Below are 22,994 nucleotides of genomic sequence, written 5' to 3' on the forward strand. Positions count from 1 at the left end.
AAATGCAGAGATCTTATTAAACTCTTGCAGGGACATGGGTTTAGAAGTAAATGCAGAGAAAACTAAATACATGGAAGTGCGTCGGGACCGGAATACAGCAAATTCGGGATGCGTTAAAATATTAAATAATACTTTTGATAAAGTGGATAGTTTCAAATATCTAGGATCAATATTAAGACAGGAAATTCACGAAGAAATTAAATGTCGACTCAAAGCAGGGAATTCGTGTTACTATTCGGTTCAAAATCTCTTGTTGTCGCGAATTCTGTCGAGGAATTTGAAGCTTAAAATATACAAAACGATTATTATGCCTGTTGTTCTGTATGGCTGCGAAACATGGTCACTTACTCTGAGGGAAGAACATAGACTGAAAGTATTTGAGAACAAGATCCTGAGACGAATATTCGGACCCAAGAGGAACGGGAATGGGGAATGGCGGAAACTTCATAACGAGGAACTACACAATTTATATGATCTACCCAACATTGTTAGGGTCGTCAAGTCTAGGAGGCTTAGGTGGGCGGGTCATGTAGCTAGAATGGAAGAAAGTAGAAATGCTTTCAAAGTCTTGACTGGAAGACCAATCGGAAAACGACCATTAGGAAGACCTAGGCGCAGATGGGAGGACAATATTAAGATGGATCTCGCAGAGATTGGAATACAAAGTAGAAACTGGATGCAGTTAGCTAAGAATAGAAGTCAGTGGAGAGCTTTTGTGAACGCGGCATTGAACCTCCGGGTTCCATAGGCCATATAGTTAGTTAGTGTTTTTAAAGTGTTATAAAAACTTCATGTCTAGAATGCGGTCCAGATACGTCGAACAGTATGGCCTCTATTTGAATACATGAAAAAGCGTGACGAACCGACAGACGAACAGATGGACAGACATCAAAATTACCTTTTCGATATGTGGGGGCGTGAAACTTGAATTCATTGAAATCTCGAATTCGATTTTTATCACTATTACTACAATTTCTTCTTTTGTCGCTCGAACGTGAAAACGAATAGGAATACAACGACACGTAAGGTGATAATTTGTAATTCCCAAAATTTAATGAGTTAAGTTTAATGTGTTGCCGTGCTAGAAAAAAAAGCTTATGCCTGTTTGTTATATCATTTTAATATCAGTTTTTCACGCTACTATATAATGTAGAAATATGGTATGATTATCGTTCATATTCATGCTATCTTTTGGAAATATTCGTGTTCCGCATACATAGATCTGTATAATTTAGCTTCGTTCAACGAAAACATTCCTTACACAGACTTATGATTGCATTTTGAAATCGTGTTTTTGTCGTCGTTAGAATTTAGTAAATATAAGCATAACACTCAAATTAGTTTTTGACTTACAGAAAACCAAATTTCTGTTAAAAGAAAAGCCCAAAAGAAAAAACTGCGGCTGACTTAATCCCCACCCTCCTTGTGCAGTGCATAATAAAACGCAAGTGTTATATAAATTATCCCCTACTCTCATTCGTTGCCGCTAGCGCAAATTATAAATAAAATTTAAAAAAAAATCATTCCTATAAATCAAAAAGGCCATCTAATCAAAGTAAATAATTTAAAAAAAAATAATAATTAAAAATAAAGTAATTGTTTTTAAGCACTCAGGTTGTTAAATATATAATTTGCTTGTAGTTTACTTATTGTATATTATTTGTTTAATCATAATACATAATACTCGTAATTTTAATCTCACGTTAAATTCTTAGCCGTAATCGCTCGTAACTTTACAGTGTATTATAAAGATTTATAAATTATTTGTTTTAATTTGTTTTTTTTTTTATTCATTATCTTTACGGCAAGAACTTTTCTCTTCCCCAATATCTTTTCAGCGGCCGGTGAAAACGGGAACTGCTTATATAGTTTATAATGACCTTTCGTGGGTGCTAAGAGCCACAAAGCCAAATTTTAAAGCAAATGGTTAAAAAAATGTCGTCTGTTAGGAATCCAAAATAAATCGTCCTATTCCCAATAAACCCACAAAGGTCGGTCATAATTTCTTGCAATTGTGGATATGAAAAAAAGAGAGAGAGGGAGAGAGTCAATACTCTAAAAAGAAAAAAAAAAAACACAAGCACACACACACACACACAGACAAACGATAATTTGACATGAGCTTTTTCCTTTCTTCCTTTTTTTCACGACAACAAGCATCATTCGATGTAACGTCATGTCGATATAACAAGGGGTAAACTTGGGAAGACTGTCAAGGTCGCGTATGTTATTTTTCCTGTTCTTGACACACAAATCCGAAGTGAGTTGTCTGCTGTTCAAGAACGGGCAGGTAACATACAAGACCGTAAACTGAAAACAATAACTGTTTCCAATAGTACACGTATTCTAATACTGAATAAATACGTCGATTAAAGGATACTATCAATAAGTTATTTCCTTATTATACTGTTTCGGTTCTTATTAACATCAAAGTTATACACTTCCAATAATGTTTTGTTAAAAAAAATGGGATGGGATAGGATGGGATTCGATGTGGTGTCAAAATAATAAAATATCTACGAGTCCGCCACTCTATCCACCTAACCACAGAGTCTACGTTGTGTTTGTTCTTTTTTCTTAAGAAATAATCTTCATAGCCATGGTGCGTATCGCTTCGAACCTTAACATAAGAGTTTTTCTGTTTAATTCTATATTTTCGTACGACATCTTAGTTACAGAAGCTAATTTATATTTGGCAGGCAATCTACACACTAGGTTTTAACCAATAAATGCAACATTTTAGTCCAGTATCTAGTTCCTTGATCCATCTCCTCGACTCCCCTACTGAATTCCCTCCGCAATCGTGCTGTGCTACTGAAAAAATCCCTAGAAATCATCGTTGCCAGTATACACAAAACCGAGCATAATTTTGTTTTTTGTTTATATTTTTATTATTTTATTATATTTTTTGGAAATATCTCCTTAGATGGATTGCTCTCTATTATCTCCACATACTAATAACTCAATTTTACCCATAAACGTAAGGAAAAAGGAATAAATGCGGAAAATCGTGAGTTACAGTATACGCGCAATTTTTTTTTGCACATGGGAGTACATCCAAAACTAAGATTTTCAGTTGATTTTGTTTCACGATCACGAAACTTCCTGATACGCTTAAAAGTATTTTCAGTCGTTTGTCAGTTCTGGTCCATAACTGGATAACAATAAAAACACGAGTAACTTAATAGAGGCATATTTTACGAGAAGAAAAGTACTGAGATGAAGAAAGTACAGACTACAGCAGATCATTTAAGTAATAAGTGGAAGAACAGATGATTGAAAAAAAAAAAAAAGTTTAAGCTATGAACTAAACAATATGAAGAGATACAGTAAAATGATATGATGGAGATTTTATTTAATTCTAAAATAAAGAGATGAATTTAAAGGTTGGGGCGAAGCAAACAAAAATTACATATAGAAAGAGATCAAATATAATATTAATAATGTGCTTGTTGCGATAATGGAGAAGAAGGAGCAGGATGATGATAAAACGGAAGAGTAAGGATAAATAAGGGAAAGGCTTTCAGAATATGCTCCTCGTTCACTACTGCAGAACATTGTATAGATATACGTATGTATATTCTTGTGGTATTTTAGTAAAATTCTTGGGAGAGGACAAGATTTTGTGATGAGAGGTTTTGTTGAAGGTAGAACTTAGATAGGCCCTGTGTTCGTATTCAGAGAAGAGGGAATAGGAAAATTCTGATTTTGCAGAAGAGGTTATATTGGTGAGTATAGTGAGAGGGGCTTCCCACATACGAAATGAAGAATACAATGCACATTTTAGGAGGAAAAAAAGGATAGTATGAATCTCTTCTTCTAGCAGACTTTTATCCGTTCTTAGTTTCAGCTTTATCAATATATTCTGTCATCCTAATAAATATTTCGTACTATTTGAAAGAAGACAGAGAAAATGTATAAACAAATACAATATCGAAACTATCCTCTACGTACTATTTTCAAGATTTTTCTACCTTCTAGGAATTTTAAAATTAATTCAGTGTTTAATTGGAATTAACAACTTACTCATAACTACATTTTATCAATATTGTGACGATAAAAATATGGCGTATTATGCCACTTTAATTTTTTAATTTTTGCTTTTTGTATGGCATATGGGTTAGGGGGAAAGGAACGTAGAAGATTTCAATGAAGGTAAATTATTATATTGTGTGTTAGGTTTAATGTTCACGGTTATACTTAGCCTAACGAACTCTGGTGGAAATCGAGCAAGTGAGTGCTTCCATCTATATTATTATTGGAATATAATATTCTATAATAATATTTTTATTATTAGTATTTTCTTTTAAAAATCATAAAACATTTATCACAATTTTGTGTTTTCGATAGAGTTGTTACAACAATTAACATTGTTTTTTATTTTAATTAATAAATTAGCAATCAACACAGTCTTCAGTTTATATATTTTATTCGATAGGCACAAATGATTTAAACCAGGTTTTAAGTGTTTGCAAGGGCAGATAGCTTCTCATCTTATCTAAAATCCAAGATTTTGTATCACTAATCGTGTAGCCGATTTTTTTTTTTTTTTTTTTTCCTCCAGTGCACTCTTTAGTTAGTCTGTATTAATGCAAAGTATCAGAATTATTATAAGTACTCCCGTCATCATAGCAAGACACGTGCGTCTGGTAATCTCATTCTCTCTCAATAAGAACCTTTCTCTTTAATGTTGTTCATGACTTGCATCTTTCTCCTCTCCTTTTTCCTTTTTTTTAACCCTAAGGCACATCTGTCACATTCCGAATAAGTCAGTCCTTTTTTTCTGAATATTCTAACCACGTTCTTCCTTCCTTTTTAACTAATTCCAGTATTGCTCCTCTTCTAACTTCCACTAACACTTCCCACTTGTTTTCCGTTCTACTCGGCTACATTTCTAAATTGATATTTCGTCCTGATTCGCTCCTTTTCTCCTTTATTATCTATACTCAAATTTTGAATACCCCAGTGGAATATTCCACACGCAACATGGAATATGTTTTTTCTTAACACTTCATTTAACGGCAGGTAAAATACGTCTTCTTTCTTCCTATATTGATTTTACACCATTGTTATCATTGTTTTCGTTTCCTGAATCACTTCATGTTTTAATTATTAATGTAATCTAGACACTTCTAAACTAGTCACCTATTCTACTTCCTCTTGTGCAAATTCTGTACCTCGCACAGTCCCCTCGTTATAATCACTGTGGCATTCGCATTTGTAACTTTCGTTTTCATCCCGTTTTATTCAGTTTTTTCTAACTTTTGCTTATGGAACTAAATTAATTGCTCTATACCTTGCAATCCTTTTTGCAGTTTCATTATCGAAATCATCATCATCTGCAAAATATCAACTGGTTAGCCAGTTTTTTGCTTTACTATTTCACGACACATTTCTCATTTCTCAACACTCTTAATTAACATTCTACAATCATTAGTCGTATCTAATTCACAACATCGAGTCTATGTTTTAATTCCTTCATATCTTTCTTATATTAATTTACCGATATATTTGATTATAATTCTATACTGTTTCTGATTGCTCTATTTCTTCACATTTACTTCTATAATATGCTTCTCTCTCTTTACCGGTTCCCCTTCATAATTCAATATTCAAATTCCTCTACTCGTTTTTAGACTTCCTAACTGTGCTATGCATAAGTATCGTAAGTCTTATAGAACGGCTATGTCCGTCCGTCTGTCTGTTTTCGACATTTATCAGAGCAAGAGCAGTAAGGCATATCGAGAAGCTATTTTTTGCAATTGATTCAGCATCCCAGGAATAAATTCCACTTGTTCGGTTAATCTCCTATTCAAACCGAAAGTGGTTGAAATTAGTCATTTTCGGTTTCAGCGTTGTTCGCTGTATAACATAAACGGTACTAGATAACGACAAACGTTTTTGTTCTTTCTTTCTTTTGCAGTCGACTCAGCGTTTCAAGGTAACATACTGTCACCATCCACAACACTCTTTCAAAACTCAAGTAGTTAAATTTACAAATACTTCCGCTTTCAATACTGATTTCCATAGAGCAAAAACAGTCAAATATATCGGAAAACTCTTTTTAATCGATCTAGTATCCCAACAATAAGTTCCATATTCTGGGTTAAGTCTGTATTCAGACCGAAAGTGGTAGAAATCAACTGTTCCGATTTCCACGTTTATTGTCATAGAAGAAAAACGGTAACAGATTGTGACAAGTGGTTTTTTGTAGTCCTTCAACGTCTCACGAACATGTCATCACCATCTACAGCACTCTACCGAGACTGGAAATAAACTACTTAGTTTAAATTTACTAGTACTTCTAGTTTCAATACTGATTTTCTGAGAGCAAAAGAAGTGAATGATTTCGAGAACCAGTTTTTTGCAATCGATTCAGCGTCCGAAGAATAGGTCCCACTTCCTCTGTTAACCCTGTGTCTAAACCGGAAGTAGTAAAAATCAACTATTTCCAGTTTCAGCGCTCATCATAGAACGAAAAGGGTAATAAATAGCAACATTGCCCAGAACGCTCTGCGGAAACCTGAAGTGGTTGAATTTTACTAGTACTTCCGGTGTCAACATTTATTTGCATAGAGCAAAAATGGTAAGATATCGAGAAGCGATTTTCTGCCGTCGATTCAGCGTTCCACCTCCTCCGGTAACCCCTGTTCAAACTGAAAGTGGTAGGATCAACCGTTTTCTGCTTTAACCTTGATCGACTGTTATCAAAATCGGTAACAGATAGCGACAAGTTTTTTTGGTTGATTCAGCGTCTCGAGAGAACATATACAAAAGGTTGTTCCATGTATATCCGACCATTTTCGATTCAGTGTTTCCACCTGGCGTATCATGCTGGAACTATGGGTTTGCTCGCGGGAGCAGTGTTGTGTCTGACCTTGTAGATGAGTGAGTGTTATCAAATGACGCCGAAAATCAACTGGTATTGGAAGGATTACGTAATGGTCCTTTTCCATGCTAAGTTTTCATACGTACGCATTGTGAAACAGTGTCGGGAGAATGGATTAACACTCAAGATGACCACTGCGAAAGCTATTGGGGCCCGTTACTCACAATGGACTCCCCTTGCGAAACATGTGGCCACAAAACCACCAGGAGAAGGGCTGTAAGCAAAGTGACACCCGATTGCTAAGGGGGATCCGTCAATTGGTGTGCCAATAACACCCCCATCGTAACATGATTTGGACCACAGATTCCACCTCGTACTGTCAACTGTGAGCAAACCAATTCGCAAGCTTCTCAGGTTGAAGTGTATGCGAAAGGCCCGTGTACACCACTTACTACTGCGTCACATTGCCGAACGTAAGACGAACTAGATGTTTGTTTTCTCGCTTAGAATGCGTTACGTACAAATGAAAGTGAAAAATAAAATATCTGACACTTTCTCCTTTGTTTCTACACATTCTAACACATTCAAGAGAAAGATTATAAAAATCCGAAACCTTTATAATTTCGTTTCTCCCAGGTAGACTTAATATTTTAGGAAGAAAATTTTATGTCTCGGATGAGGATAACTTCACGCTACAGCTGTATATAGTAGTAGCGGAGGTAGTTTACTAGTTCTACTACTAGTTTACTAGCGAGGTAGTTTACTAGCAGAAAAATGTTCCAAGAGAAAACAACAGTTCTTTCAGTAGTAAAGCTGGCAGGAATCATGTGATTGTTAGTGCAGTTTTTGTTATTTTCACGTGTCGTTAAAGTGGTTTTGGCGATTAAAGCACTAGAGTATCGGAAGGAGCTTAAACTATAACATGATCGCAAATTAGAAGTGAAAAAGTATATTCAACCAAAAGGGAAAATACTACAAAGTTAAAATATATACCCACTCAGATGTACGGAAGGGGAATGTTTAGTGAGAGACTGGTAAGGATACGAGCTAGGACAAATAAAGGTAAAGATTTCAGAATAATAACAAAATATACATCTGTGAAGAGTTTTAAAAATTTTAAAATTGCATAAGTAAATAGTGCTGTAAAAGAAAACATTACTTTCCGCTACATTGAACATACGAAATAAATTAAAACACAACCTTAATTATTAATATGTGAATTTTCTCAATGCAAGATTTTCACAAAATCTTGATTTGTCTGATGCGGAAACAATATATAGCTTGTATAATAACTCCCTTCGAGGGAAAGAAACCAATACAGCCACCCCTTGAGAGATGCGCGTCATTCCTCATACGTGACGGTCTAAGATAGCCATGGATACCGAAAGCCCAGAAATCTAATTTGTAGTCATAATCCTAATTTGAAATCAGCACACTGAAATTAGGTAAGAACACCTGTTTGACTTTATGTTGCAAAAACAAAAGTTTCAGTTTGCAGGACTGTGAGATTAACACTTTCAATCCTACTGTAGTTCCAGAACAATAGACTGTGAACTTACGTCGTTCGGCCATTTAAAATTTAAAATACCAATTTTATATACTGTTTACTTTGAAAAGTAATTTTGGGTGTTTTGTGAATTACATAGAGGTAAAACCAAGGATGCCTTTCAGTCATTGTAGAAAGAGAAATAAAGAAGATGCTATCATTATCACGGGAAGGGAGGGAGTTGACAATACATTTCCATTTATGAGAGATGAGATAAATAGGTATGCATGACAACAAATTGCATAGAAAAATGTAGAAGGTCCCTTGAAATCAAATTCAATATTTGAAAAATGGAAACCAGTTACTTTGCGAGAAATAAAGTTATATTTTGCAACGATTATTCGCATATGTTTTGTACGGAAACTGGCATTGTGGGACTACTTAAATACAGAGCTTATTTTGCACAATACATATTCAATACTAATTGGCAAATTAAGAGACAGCTTTGCTTGAAATTTTGACCACCTTGTACGTAAGTGATATTGACACCCAAGTAGTTAAGAATCAACAAAATTATGACATTCTTCATAAAATTCGACCATTGTTGGACCATGTTGAGGGAAATGTTGGGAAGTGTATACGCCAGAGCAAACTTTTACAATAGAGGTGGCAATATGTGTATTTAGAGGCCATATTTTATTCAGGGTTTATATGAAAGGGAAACTTCACAAATGCGGCATCAAAATATTTTAACTTTGTAAGGCGAGAAGTGGGTTTGTTTGCAATCTGAAGTTCTTTTCAGACCGGAAGAGATCACGTACAGGAAAAGCTGCTGGAAAAAAGATCACAAATCACTGTCTCAAATGTGTTGTGGCCCTTTACATTGGAAGATGTTTTGAAGTTTTTCACGCAAAAGACAAATATTGGAATTATTAAGTGTCGGGTGGTTGAGAAACAAACCAATTTGTATATATTGAGTATTTTTTTAACAGTTGTGAAGTGTTTATAAACATTTAAGTGTGTGTGTATATATATAACAGTATATGTAGTAATTCAATGTCTGTGAAGTTGAAAGTCATTTGTCAAATGGGCCTCTTGCTACATAAGACAGAAAACCAGTAAGAACATGATACTTTTATCCTCTAGTAGATTGGTACTTCCACTTTCATTTCTTCCGTTTAGTATAAAAACTAAGGAAGATACGATTTTTTAAAAATAACCCTTATTTTCGTCAGTACACAGGGCTTTGACAATTTAAATACGCGCAGGATCAAAAGTGATAATTAGTTGTAATAAATTAATGTGACAGAAATCTTATCTTATGTATATATATATATATGTTACGTTACATTGAATTATTTTTCTTTTACAGAGATGTTCGTCTAGCCCTTCTTATGAAAGTCCATTGGCTTGCTATTGATAAGCACAGAGCACTTCAGGGAATCACAATTAACATGCTTTTCAACTTTATGACTCTTTTTCTGCAAGAAGTCTACATTCAGTGCCTCGTTCAAGGAAACATAACAGCCAAACAAGCCATTAATGCATACAGCATTGTAAAATCTATTTTCAAACACCGTCCAACAATCATGAATACCTTACCTGAGGTAAATAGTTTATATCTAATGTAATATCTGTTTCAGTCTAAATATGAGTATACTAATCGAAATTAGAGCATATTCTGTGCCGACAGCACTGCCACAGAAACAGGCAAAACATAAAGAATTGAAAAGTGAAAAGGAAAAATTGCAGGTAAAAGATAAATTAACTACCTGTCGTGAAAATACAAACTATAATAGTTGTGTAAACAAAGCAATAAAGTAGTTCTGCTTTTGGTACGTAATTATTAGTGGTTAATTATTTTTTTTGTAATGTCTATGCATACAGAATACATACTAATTGTTGCCTGCTATATCATGAATCTGGTCCAAAATTAATCCACTGGAAATAATCGATGCGAGGTTGATTCCAACGGAGTTCCCGTGGAACATTCGAACTTCTTAGACATACAAATATAAATCACTTTAATAGTGTGTTATAAATTACTCAGGATTCAAGAAATATAGAAAAATACGTTCGTTAGTATGTGTAATTATATCGACTGGCCACACATTAGCTGTTAGGATAGGTAACCGGTTGTACAATGCCTGTCTGGGGTTCGGTATAGATCTTGGCATACCTGGATGATGCTCACTCTCGGAGTCCGAGTGGTGATCTAACGTCGTGCCCAATGGTAGGGGCACGAGTTTTTCACAGTGCACGATAAAACGAAATGCGTCAGAATTAAGTAATTTTCATTTTTTTTAAACGTTTTATATTTTATGTGTATTTTCATTGGTTTCTGTTGCGCGACAAAACGCGAAATTGTCAGTTTTGCGCGAAATTTCTAACGATACGCGAAATTTTAAAAATACGTTTTCATTAATTTAAAAACGCCAGTTTTACGCTAACGGAATGGTAGAACGGGACATGAACGGTGCAATTTGGGTGATTCGGACACGGCTATAGAGAACATGCTGCGCATTAGCTATCACCATCACAGCTGGATGGGGAGAAGCCGTTTTAATTAGCTAGCTAATGGCATGGACTAGTGATAAGTTACAAATGTACAACAATAAAGGAGGAAAATGTGGAAACATGTAACATGCTTATGTTTAATGCTTAAATGTACTTGTGCCCATGTGTTTTCAGAAGACAGCTAAACTTTCCTACTCATAATAAGTTGATTTTCATTTAGTTTGATTGAAAAAATATAATTTTATACAAGTGAAATATTCAGTGTATTTTGTTTTTAGGTAATTAATGGTTTATTTCTGTAGTGATCTATGAATAAATATAACAGTTGTGAAAATGTCAGGGAATATCTTTTCCATAAGAGCCACAAAATGAGATACTTTATTTGGAAAATGCTACAAAACGCGAAATATGAAAAACAAAACGCGAAATTTTCAAATTCTTAGTGCGAAAAACTCGTGCCCCTATCTATAGGGCTCAAGTCCAAAAACCAAGCAGATCAGGATAGAAATACAGACTAGAGCAAGCTGGGTTGCCCTGGTTGTATGCGGATACTGCTACCATTCCTTTCCATCTTTCTTACTAGCTAAAGTACGAAACTCGTCGTAAAGCCAAGTTGATACACAATGAAGAAAGCAAGAAAGAAAGAAAAAACAAACAGGGGCGACTTTGGTGTAGCACCAAAAATATTGAAAAATGTAGTGCTGATCTATTGCTAGAATTGTTATATTTTAGCTGCTGGGATGTTTATAAAGGTAATGATAAGAAAACAATAAAAATGAAAAGAATGGAAAATTGAAAAGAATTACAAAATGTAAATTTATAAACTCAAGTAGCTAAATTTAACACTTCTAATTCAATAGTATTTGTAATTCAAAATAGAATTGAGATTTTTAAATAAAAATTTCTAAGTAACAAACCAATTACTTCTGATTAAAACAACCGTTCCAAATTCAATTTAAGTTTATCATTATTAGTGCGGAGTTTAAGTGGAAAATTCCATAAGAATTGTACACTTCTGGAAAAAAGATGAAACTTTCAGGAATACTTGTTTACACCCGGCAGAAGAAATCTAGAGGTAGGACCCAAAGTTTTTGGCCGCCATCTTGAAAAATAGGGCCATTTTTTACAATAGCCATTTTAAGTAGCTACTGCTTCAACACTATTCATCCGAATTTCATGGTTGATACGTCGTTCTCTTCAGAGTAAAATAAGCTTTTAAATGCGACATAGCGCATGTCCGTATGACAAGAAAAGGGAAATTTGGAAGAAATCGGGAATTTTTCTTTTAAAATATCATTTTTGGAAGTTTGAGCCCCCCCCGCCCCCTTCTCCATAATGTACCCTAAAATAATACAAAGGGGTTATGGTATCTCTTTGCCAAAGAACATTGGAATATCCTATTTTTTAAATGATTCAATTTCTCAATTGCAATTCTGTCTATGCCCCTATGAGATATGGAAAAAGGGAAGTTTGAGGGAAATCAGGAAATGTATCTGAAAACCCTTTTAAAAAAGGTTTCTTCCTCATCCCGGGTGAAAGCACGTGACCTTAATATACTCTGAAAAATACATTGGAGTATTGGTAATGTTTCTGCTAATTACTATTCCTATATCATACATAGTAACGTTGTAAAATATAATTTCCTAATCTTGTTTGCTAGGTCAAAATATCACCTTTTAGCAGTATTTCATAAGAGTTAAGTAGAGAAAAACACTTAACTCATTGTGGATTACTACCTATGTTTCCAGACGTTGCGCATCCACCTGCTATGATTAGACATTCAATGTCAGTAGTAGTAGATGTGGTAAATTATCTCAATGAAGGACAAACACCCGGTATTACTTGTGATGTTTCCCTGTATACTATTGCAAAACGTATTCAGTGGACATGTCCTGAAAAGTTTAGTGAAGACAGATATGTTGTGATGATGGGGACCCTACATCTGGAGAAGGCTATCATGAGTGTATTCGGAAATCTTTTAGATGGCAGTGGATGGGCTGAATATGAGGCTGGGTTAACATCTTCGGGTAGAGCTCAATCTTATATCAAAGTGCTTCATAGTACAATGCAAGGTATGCACATCAGGTGACATTATGTACCCTGTTTATCTTGTCTAAAAAAGCTTATGCTCAATATATTAATGGGCATGAAGAAAAACGTGATAATGTTGAGCTTCTTCCGTTTAAGGAATGGTGTAAAGACAATTTTGAAAGGATTCCAATATTCATATATTAGTGTACAGTAATGGAACTAGAGAATTCGCTTCTGAAATTTTTGTCATCAATCTGAAGCTTCAACTTTGAGTTCTATTTGAACGCTCTCACAAGATGCACTCCTTGGTTATTTTTATTTAACCACCAAAACTATACGAGATGGCTTCCAGTGCATTAGCGTGACATGAAAAATATGTTACAGATACACCCGAGAATTCATGAGGAGTTTTTAGCTGGGAAATTTGCCAATATTAGTGGGAGATTATTTTCTGCAATAGCATTGGACCAGGCGCATGAACAGTGCAATGTTTAGGTTAAGAGGGATGGAGGTGCAATATGACTAACAGAAAATCCAAATGTTTTGAGGCGGTGGATGGTAGCTAGTCCTGAAGTAACAAGATTGATACAAAAATTTAAAGAAGGATTTAAAAAACCTAACACAGCCTCAAAAGAACACCATGAATGCTCATCAAAAACCCAGTCTTTATTTTTCAAACACGCAAAGACTTTGAAAAACCCTATTGAAGATTTAAGCAATCCATCTGAAGACAGCAGCTAAGACTTGCGAAATGTGCATAAAAAAGTCATTGTTTCTCAAAAAAGAACTGTTGATTTAAGAAATATAAGAGATCTTGGAATGCGTTAATTTAAAGCATGTGTCAACAACAGAATTGAACAGCAAGTAGTATCAATTGAAAAAACCGATCAAACGCAATCAAGTAAAGTTATTCAAAACAAAACCTCCAAAACCAAGAGCAAAGCGCAATTGATGAGAAGAGCAAGAAATGATGCCTGCCTCTCTTCAAATTTATATACCGTGTGTCAGCAGCGAGGTTCTGATTTTGACAAAATTTTACTCATGAAAGCCATTCCCACCTTCTTTGTCAGACTGTGGACGTCTTCGAAAATCTAAGAAATCTGAAATCTGATCTTTTTCAGTGTTTCAAAAATGTTTTGTGACTTTCCCAGCGATAAACCTTCAGCATCATATGCCATACTGGATGGCCCAGACTTAGTCCATATGATACCTCCTGGAGATGCCAAGACTTTTGATGTGTACGCACAGATTTTCCAGTATAGTTCTTCACAAATGGGACAGTAAAATCAGAATTGACATTGTCTGGGATCATTACAAACCTGACAGTTTGGAAGCTGAGACCAGGATGTTTAGAGATACTGGCATAAAACGAAAAGTTCGTAGTAATACACCTGCGCCTAGAACTTGAAAGAACGTTTTGTTCAATGGTGATAACAAGAAGGAACTTTTCGATCTATTTGCAACCAAACTCGTACCTCGGGTCAGGAAAGAAGTGGTAACTACGAAAGGAGAACTGATATTATGCAATACACCATTATGTACCCAAGAAAATCTTCAGCCATGCAGTCAAGAGGAAGCGGATAGAAGAATTTTGCTTTATGCTAAGGAGGCGTCTCAAGTTGGACATAAATCTATCATCATTCGGACAGTAGACACTGATGTTGTAGTGCTTTCTTTGTCAAAATTTAATCAACTACAAGCAGACTTTGTTTTGGATTGTATTTGGCACTGGAAAGAATTCAGAGTACATCCCAATTCATCTACTATTTACCAAGCTTGGAGTCGAAAAAGCTACTTCCCTTCTATTTTTCCATGTATTGTCGGGTTGCGACACAACTTCCTTGTTTACTGGTTATGGAAAAACGCTTGGGAAACACAGAAATCTCCCGATGATCACACAGACGTTCAAGATTTTGTCCCAGCAACCTGCAGAAATGGAGATTTTTATGGACGAAGTTGACAAATTTGTTGTTTTGATGTATAAGTCATCATGTCATAGCACAGTTAATGAGTGTAGGAAAGAACTCTTTACATAGAAAGGACGTTCCATGGATAAAATACCACCAACAAATCAGCTTTATTTTAACATGTCTTGAGGAGTGCTTATCAAACCGGCTATTGTTGGAGACACTGTTTGATTAAACAACCTTGACACAGAAATGAAACTAGGAGCTGGGAACCAACATGGACAGCTTTTCCTGAAGCGGCTCGTACATGTAGGGAATTATTCAGTTGTTCTTGGAAAAAGTGAAACACTCCTTGCTGCATGTACAAAATGCAATGTACAATGCTCACGAATGCAGTGTACAATGCTTTACAAGTGTACTGACTGTGAAAATGAAAGTGAACAATTCGAGCGTCCTACTTTTGTTGACAGTAGTGATGATTTTGACCACGTTCAGATTTACATTTAATATGGTTTGTTACACGATTGCATAAAACTGCAGCACGTTACAAGCGCAAAAGTTCATGGATGTAGTATACAACGCATTGCAAGTGTGCGGACTGTAAAAATGAAAGTGAACAGTTCGAACTTCCTACTTGTGTCGACACTAGTGATAATAATATTGACGACATTAAGACTGACATTTAGTGTGGATTGTTACATGATATTAGTTTTTCCTTTATTTTAAAAGTAATTTAATCTCTAATACTTCTTATTTTCTTTCTAACGTGTCAGATAGGGGCAAAGGTGTTTATTGTGTCAAAGTAAAAAAAGAATGATGAAGTACAATAATGCAAAATTAAGTGGAACACATACGAATGAAATTTTATAAATGGTTTCCCTTTATATCTCCAGGTTTCAAAATAAAGGGTGTCAAAAGAATCACCCTAATGTGCAATTGAATAACTAAGAGGATTGGGGAATTATTTCTTACAACGTTATTATGTATGATATCGGAATGGTATTTTGCAGAAATATTACCAATACGCCAATGTATTTTTCAGGGTACATTAAGGCCACGTAATTCCACCCGAGATCTTTTCAGGAGCAAGAAACCCTGAAAATAAGGCTTTCTAAGAAGGTTTTCAGGTATATTTCCTGATTTCCCCCAAATTTCCCTATTCCCATACCTCACAGGCATAGGCGTGCGCAACGTGGGTGCCATGGGTGCCTTGGCACCCCCATTAGACAAACTTTTTTATGTAGAATTATTACAAATTGAGAAGAGATTACGTGTAAATTATTTCCCGTCTGCATGTGTGCCGTGCGTCACCGACGCAGCGTCGGGTGCAATAACGCTATCTTTTCTTAGGGGAAAGGGGGAGAGGACGACATTCCATATGGTGGTACTTTAGCTCTGGCACCCACATTCCCAATGTCCTGCGCACGCTAGTGCTGACAGGGCCATGGATAGTATTGCAATTGAGAAATTGTATCATTTTAAAGAAAATGAAGTGTTAGCCATGACATTCGTTGGAATATTAATTTATCCAGAAATTTTAGATCGCAATTTTCACTGACACTGCAAATTGTCCCTCCATCCCTCTTTGGACCGCATTTGCGGGGTTGCAACGTCTTAACACCCATTGTGTCTGAAGTTTCTTCCTAATACTATGGCTAATATGAAACAGATATCAAGCAATGAAAGAGCAACTAACTTAAACGATAGCGTTTGTAACTGTGGCAACTAACAATGTAAGACTCCATGTAGAGTTGACAAGCAACTATCAATTGTTTGAAATGAAGGGTCTGATTGGCTATTTAGATATCGAGGAAGGGAGGTTTCTAGAAGTTTCCTTTCCATATGATCAGACGATGACTTATTTATGGCATGAATTACCATACGTGAAGACGGCATTCTTTATGTACGAACTGTACTTCATTTGAAGAAACGAACTATACCTATGTTGCCCATTTTGCCCAATGGTGGAATGGTTTGTTTCTTATATTTTCACAGAGAAGCATTCGGCTGGGATGGTGTATCAGAGACACTAAATTTCTTTATACCATTGAGTACCAGTTGTTCCTTTCTCCAAACTTTCTTTCCCCTTATATAATACAAGAGAATGACTTCGCAACGTTTTCTTTTTTTCTTTCTTTTTTCTTTTTTTTTTTCACCCATTTCATGTCTAATCTTTCAAGAAAGCGAGGAAGGGCTGGGAATGTGAGAAAAAAAAAACTTGTAAGTTTTCAGAACATGTTTATCTTGTGTTTGCCTTAGTTGCTAACAATATTGTTCCTCCTTGAACTAGGCATTCCTCATCCTCCATTCAAAAAGGCATTATGTTGCATAAACATTACTGCATGCTATAAGCGCATATCTTAAAAACAGAATATACTGGATAAGGTCTTAAAGATTAATACATATACATTAACCTTTAAAATATACAATTATATGCACTATAAAACTTCAAATCCGAATTATATTATCGTTGTTAGAAACCCTTACCAAGTCTAACAGAGATAAGCAAATAAAATATACATTTGCATAAAAATCCGACAGTCCAAATTTTAAATTCCTCGTAGATATTTGGTGGTTTGTTGGCAAATTTGTAAGAACCCAGAGACCAAGCGTCCTAGGATGACAAGATCCAAGATTTTTGTGGCCAAGGAGTGTGTATAGGTACCTCTCAGAGATCGAGCATCCTAGAGAGCAGGATATAAAATTCAGAGACCAATCCTCCTAGAAAGTGGAGGTTATAATCAATCGGTGAAGATTGATGCCTTCTGGTGGTGTTTTGGCTCCTTTTGTCCAGAAATGTTGCTAACTCCATTAATCGTTGTTAGTTGACAATGGTTGGCGATGTCATCTGAAGTTGTTTACAACTAGTACGTGTAGAGCCTTACAATATTCAGAATACCTACACAACGGCGAACAACAATATGAGTCGTAAATGGAGCAATGGAGCATTGTTGTAAACTTTAAGGGAAACACAAAGACAATGATTGTTGGAACCCTAATCTACAGATTCCAAAGACTTAAAAACCTGAGTGATTCTGAATGAAATAATTTCAAATGGGCGCTGTATAACTTCGCCTATAAAAATATATTACTGACTAAACAGCACTGCCAGAACATAACTATCCTGGACGAAGTTCTGGCTCTCTTGCAATCACTTGGACCCGACAACATTGGTTCTCTCTTTCTCAACAAAACTGCTTTAGTCATTGCGGTTCCTCTATCCATCTTATTCAATAGATGCTTCAAGGAAGGGCATTATCCCACCAGTTGGAAACTAGCTCACATGACCCCAATATATAAATATGATCTTAAAAATCATGTATAGGCCAATATCTCTTCTTCCAGTAATATCTATTATTTGCGAAAAATAGACAGGCTACTTAAATTCACCTCACCTTACTCACACTTCTCAGCACGGCTTTCTACCGAAAAGCTCAAGTCTTACAAACGTAAGTACTCTTCTTTCCTGTGCAGTTAAATGTATGAATAACAATACTCAATTAGATGTTACCTATTTTAATTTTTAATCTTTCCAAGACCTTTGATTCTGTCAATCACATTTATTTTCTCCACAAGCTTTCCAATAGGTTTAATATACATGGCAAATTTCTCTCTTTAATCACTAACTACTTAAAAGACCGTAAATAGAGAGTTGTTCTTTCAGAGGTGACTTCTAATCCCTAACCCGTGATCTCAGGGGTGCCATAAGGGAGTGCCACTTGGGCCCCTGCTATTTGTCCTGTATATGGATGACCTCTACTCTCACTTATCAGCTCATCCTAGTGGCCTTGTACTACTTGTTGACTATTGTAAATTATACAGAGAAATATCGTGTCTCCAAGACACGATTGCCCTACAGGAAGACATAAATTATCTTATAGGCTGGTGTAAAATGTGGCACATAAAACTTAAAGCAAAAAATGTGACAGTATTACCATTATACTGAAAAAGTTTCCTGTTCCCTCTACATACCATATCAACGATTCCCCTATTACACATTCTTCTTGTCATAATGATCTTGGTATCATCTTTGATTCGAAACTCACATTCTCTGACCACATCTCCTGTATACTTAAGAATTAAATGTGCATGTTCAGGCTTTTATATCGATTTACTAAACTATTACTGTTTCATCATTAGCAAATTTTTATAAAACTCTAATAGCGCCCAAGATCGAATACTGCTCTCCCATATGGGCCATGGCCACACCTATACATCTCTCTAGACTTGATTCTATTCTTAATTTCTTTATTGCAATAGTACGCGTTCGTGTTCCCTCAATTCGAATATTACCTAAGGAAGAATTCTTGCGATATCTTAATATCCAGACTCCGGGAGTACACAGAAATAATTCTGACCTGAAATTTCTTCATAAAATAGTTAATGGAAACTTAAGATCGGAAACATTTCTTTGAGAAGTATCCTTACGTGTCCCTCCCCACATAACCCGGAATACCCACCTATTCCATCTTGCCCGCCCTAGGTTGGCAATTATACAGAGGTCTCTTTTTTACAGAATACCGAACTGTTACGGTCATTTAACATCTGATGGGGGTATTTTTTTCGAGTTATCCGGTGTTTGAAAGAGCAATTAAACGAGTTTTGGCGAAGTAATATTACTTTTGTACTATTTGTTGACACTGTTTTTGCTTTTTTCTTTTTCCTGATTGTTAACATTTCCCTGTGTAAAATGGCAAAGTTGTACTGTATCTGGGAATTTGTTCAATAAATAAATAAATAAAATTATTTCAGTGATCTTATATATTATTATCCCTGCTTGATAGCATGCGTATTTCATATTTATCAGATTAGGATACTGTACGCATAAAACGAATATGCCAGTAGATTAAGGAAGTAATCATCAAAGAATCAGGCCGTAATAAGAGACGAATTCCCTTATATCGATAAACTTGCAGCATGTTACGTATTAAACTTTTATTTAGAATCTAGAATTCAAATCTTAAACACGATTATATTTTTAATATTTGATTTTGTCATTCGAAATAAAATATTATTTAAAAACAACGTCGAACGTGACACACGTGTAAAAGAATATTTGTGTAAGGCACATGTACTTTGGTCATGATTATGCAGACATTCGTGGCATATAATAAATTCACATAGTACCATTTGAAGACAAATTTTCTATCAAGTTGGCAAAACTGTACTACTTGTTGCGTTAACAACAATGCTTTTTGATGATCGTTGGGATATGAACCATGCCACCAAAGTTCTGGATTGCTTGCTTCCTGTTATTTAAAGATGTTCGGATTTTTTCTGAAACGAATTATCGCTGTTTAGATTTATGATCCTCAAATCTTGTTGCGCCACAACTGTGCTCTTTATGAGTATGACCAGTAACAAGTACAAGTTTGTAAAATGTACTGTCTCATAGTATTACTCAATCAAACATTCAAAATTTCTAAACCCATCTCACAGTTGAGAAGCATACCTTGTCGCTTAAAATATATTTCTTTTCTTATTTCACGTTAATAAAGTACGTAAGATGCATTGTTAGTGTCTCTCTTTTGTTTCATTCTCCTTACTTATAACATAGTGGATCTTCGGGTCATGAGCACATAGAGGATATATCCTCGTTTTCAAATTAGTTATTTTGGAAATGTGGACTACTTCATAACACTCTTTATAACATGCTTAATAAGAAAATCATTGGAACACTGATATTTAAATGGGCGTATGTATACCTATTAGAGGATTGTCTGGGAAAGTCGTTACAGTTTTATTCTAATAAAGTGAAAAGTGTGTTATGCATATTGCTAGATGAACAATGTGAGTATCATATATTGAGATTTCGAGTGATCCATCTCACTCTTCGTTAGAACGGAAAGGTCGAAAGATAAACTTCACCTGCTTGCAGCGGATATATTTTGCTTGACATTATCATATCTTTATATACCTGCAAGCATTATATTGAGAGAGATTTTTATAAGTGCTGACTTAGCACACAGCGAGACGAAATTTCAGTATTGATTGCAGAAGGAGATGGCTTACTCTATCTCATAATTTTTCTCACAATAACCTTCCTACTTACCTATAAAATATAAAACTATCAGTTTAGTTTCACTGGTTTTATTGTTCCCTTAGTTCTGTTATTTTGCTTACTCTTAGATGCGAGTTGTACAGATGCCTTTGGGTGAATCGTGTTGTCGAGTTCAAAACTTCAACCCTGCGGACTCCAATTCTGTTATAACAAACTACTACCAGAGTGGACCTGCAACAATTAAGGACATGTGCATTTTAGAGCTAATATTGGTAAGAAATTTAGTATTATATTTCTTCATAAATCAGGTAGAAAATAATTATAATTACAAGTAGAAAATAGTTTTAATGGGCTAAAAAAGTCAAGAACGGCTTGCAATTCACATTTTCGTTTTCTATAACTACTATCTTGAAGACCTTTACAAATTACATGAAAGTTAGCAAACAAGCCACGTAGTCTATATATTGAAAGTGAAACTCTCGTACAAGAAGACAAGAGAAAGAATTTGAGAGCCTTTCTAGCGAAACGAAAATGGAAAACTGTGATACTTATTACACCTATCAAGTTTATTCAGAATTTTTGTAGAGAGAAGGTTATGTGTACGTTATATAAAACAGGACAGGTACTGGAGGATTGTTGACAGATTTCATTATTTCGTTCCGAAAGAAACGCAGAGAATTTAAGGAGTGCAGAACAATTAGTTCATTATCACGTATTCGTAAAATTGTACTTAGAATACTCAACAGAAAGATACAAATATTGAAATATACGGCAGAAAAGATGAAGCAGTTTGGGAGGAACAGTTTAGGTTTATGAAGAGAAAAGACAAGGCAGGCGCCTTTGCTTTACATACAGTAATCTATGTAAAAATTACACCTATTCCTCGTATTACGAGAATAATTCGTTTCCGCAAATTATCACATAACACGAAAACGCGTAAAGTAAACCATACAGGCTGACTGCAAAATTAGTGGTCAATTTTCTCATGATCTTTTTCTGTTTTCTCTCCTACCTAAATCGCATTCTGGTGAAAACTCATAAGTGAGATCGCACATAACAAGGAAAGCTTGTATACAAAATAAGAAAAGAAGAAACATATAACGTGTTTCGTGTATAAAAGATCTAAATGGTAAACTGATTCAGACATTGCAACCATTATGCGTATACTTCGAATGTTACAATAAGAATGTGAGTTTTGGTAGTTAATTTTATTAACAAAATATACTATATATTTAACATGAGGAGGAATAACACTTGTATAACACACACACACACACACATACACACACACAAACACACACACACACATATATATATATATATATATATATATATATATATATATATATATATATATATATATATATATATATATAATATGTAAAATTTTCTTGAGTGATGTAAGTTTCGAAGTGTTTCACGCTTTCTTTTACTTGTTTGACGAAGTAACAAATTTCAAATATAAATATCAATTTAACTTGTGCCATAAAATCACCAATGTAAATTAACTAAAGAAAATACACCATTTGTAACTGCCTTATTCACATAATAATAGAATACCTAAAATTATACATATAATTATACATATGAATTAGTTTAATTTATATAAGTACTTACTATTATACTAATAACGGAAGGGACATGGCATACATTACATTTGATTATTATGTTTGGTTTACCACATTTTCTTAATTAAAGAGAACTCAAATTAGATTTATTTATTGCTACAAAAAGTCGAAAAATAATGGAACTAGCTTTAGGATTATAATGTTTTAACAGAGATGCTCGATTGAATCTCTTCAGTAAAACCTTATCTTCCTCGGAGTAATTACTCGCGCCTCTTATTCTTATTTTAGCATATTTCCTTTCTTCTTCAAGCTTTACGTTGCTTACTACTTGCCTCATATGTTTTTCCTTACCTGCGGAATAATTGAACTCTTTAAGGTTCAGATCCCATAAAATAATGTGTAGAGTTTACGTCCAAAATACAGCTCTGCTCGTTCGTACGCAGTTGTCTCACATCTACTGGGTTTAAGATTTAGTCCAATGAATCCGTCAGTTTTTCTTGTAACCGTCAGGAGTTCGGGTCACTGTTCGGGCAGACATTTATTTGTGACCATCCGGAGTTCTGGTCGCTGTTCGTGGTTCGTGGTCCTACCAATAAGTATTCTCCTGAGACTGGAACTTACCTGGACAGGACGATGAAGGACCTCTCCAAGAAGA

At 35.0% G+C, this 22,994-nt stretch overlaps 1 protein-coding gene across 2 annotated transcripts in view; it reads left to right on the forward strand.

Moving 5' to 3' along the window:
* The window catches only part of LOC145673474 (nardilysin-like), a 276,674-nt gene that overhangs the window by 234,838 nt on the left and 18,842 nt on the right, over positions 1 to 22,994 (forward strand). For both annotated transcript variants that reach the window (XM_081743202.1, XM_081743203.1), the window contains 2 exons: positions 9,688 to 9,922; positions 20,900 to 21,043. In XM_081743202.1, coding sequence (XP_081599328.1) covers positions 9,688 to 9,922; positions 20,900 to 21,043 — 379 coding nt within the window. The remainder of the gene's footprint in view (positions 1 to 9,687; positions 9,923 to 20,899; positions 21,044 to 22,994) is intronic.

Source organism: Thermobia domestica, chromosome 16, assembly GCF_964235325.1.
Source record: "Thermobia domestica chromosome 16, izTheDome1.hap1.1, whole genome shotgun sequence".
Classification (NCBI taxonomy): Eukaryota; Metazoa; Arthropoda; class Insecta; order Zygentoma; family Lepismatidae; genus Thermobia; species Thermobia domestica.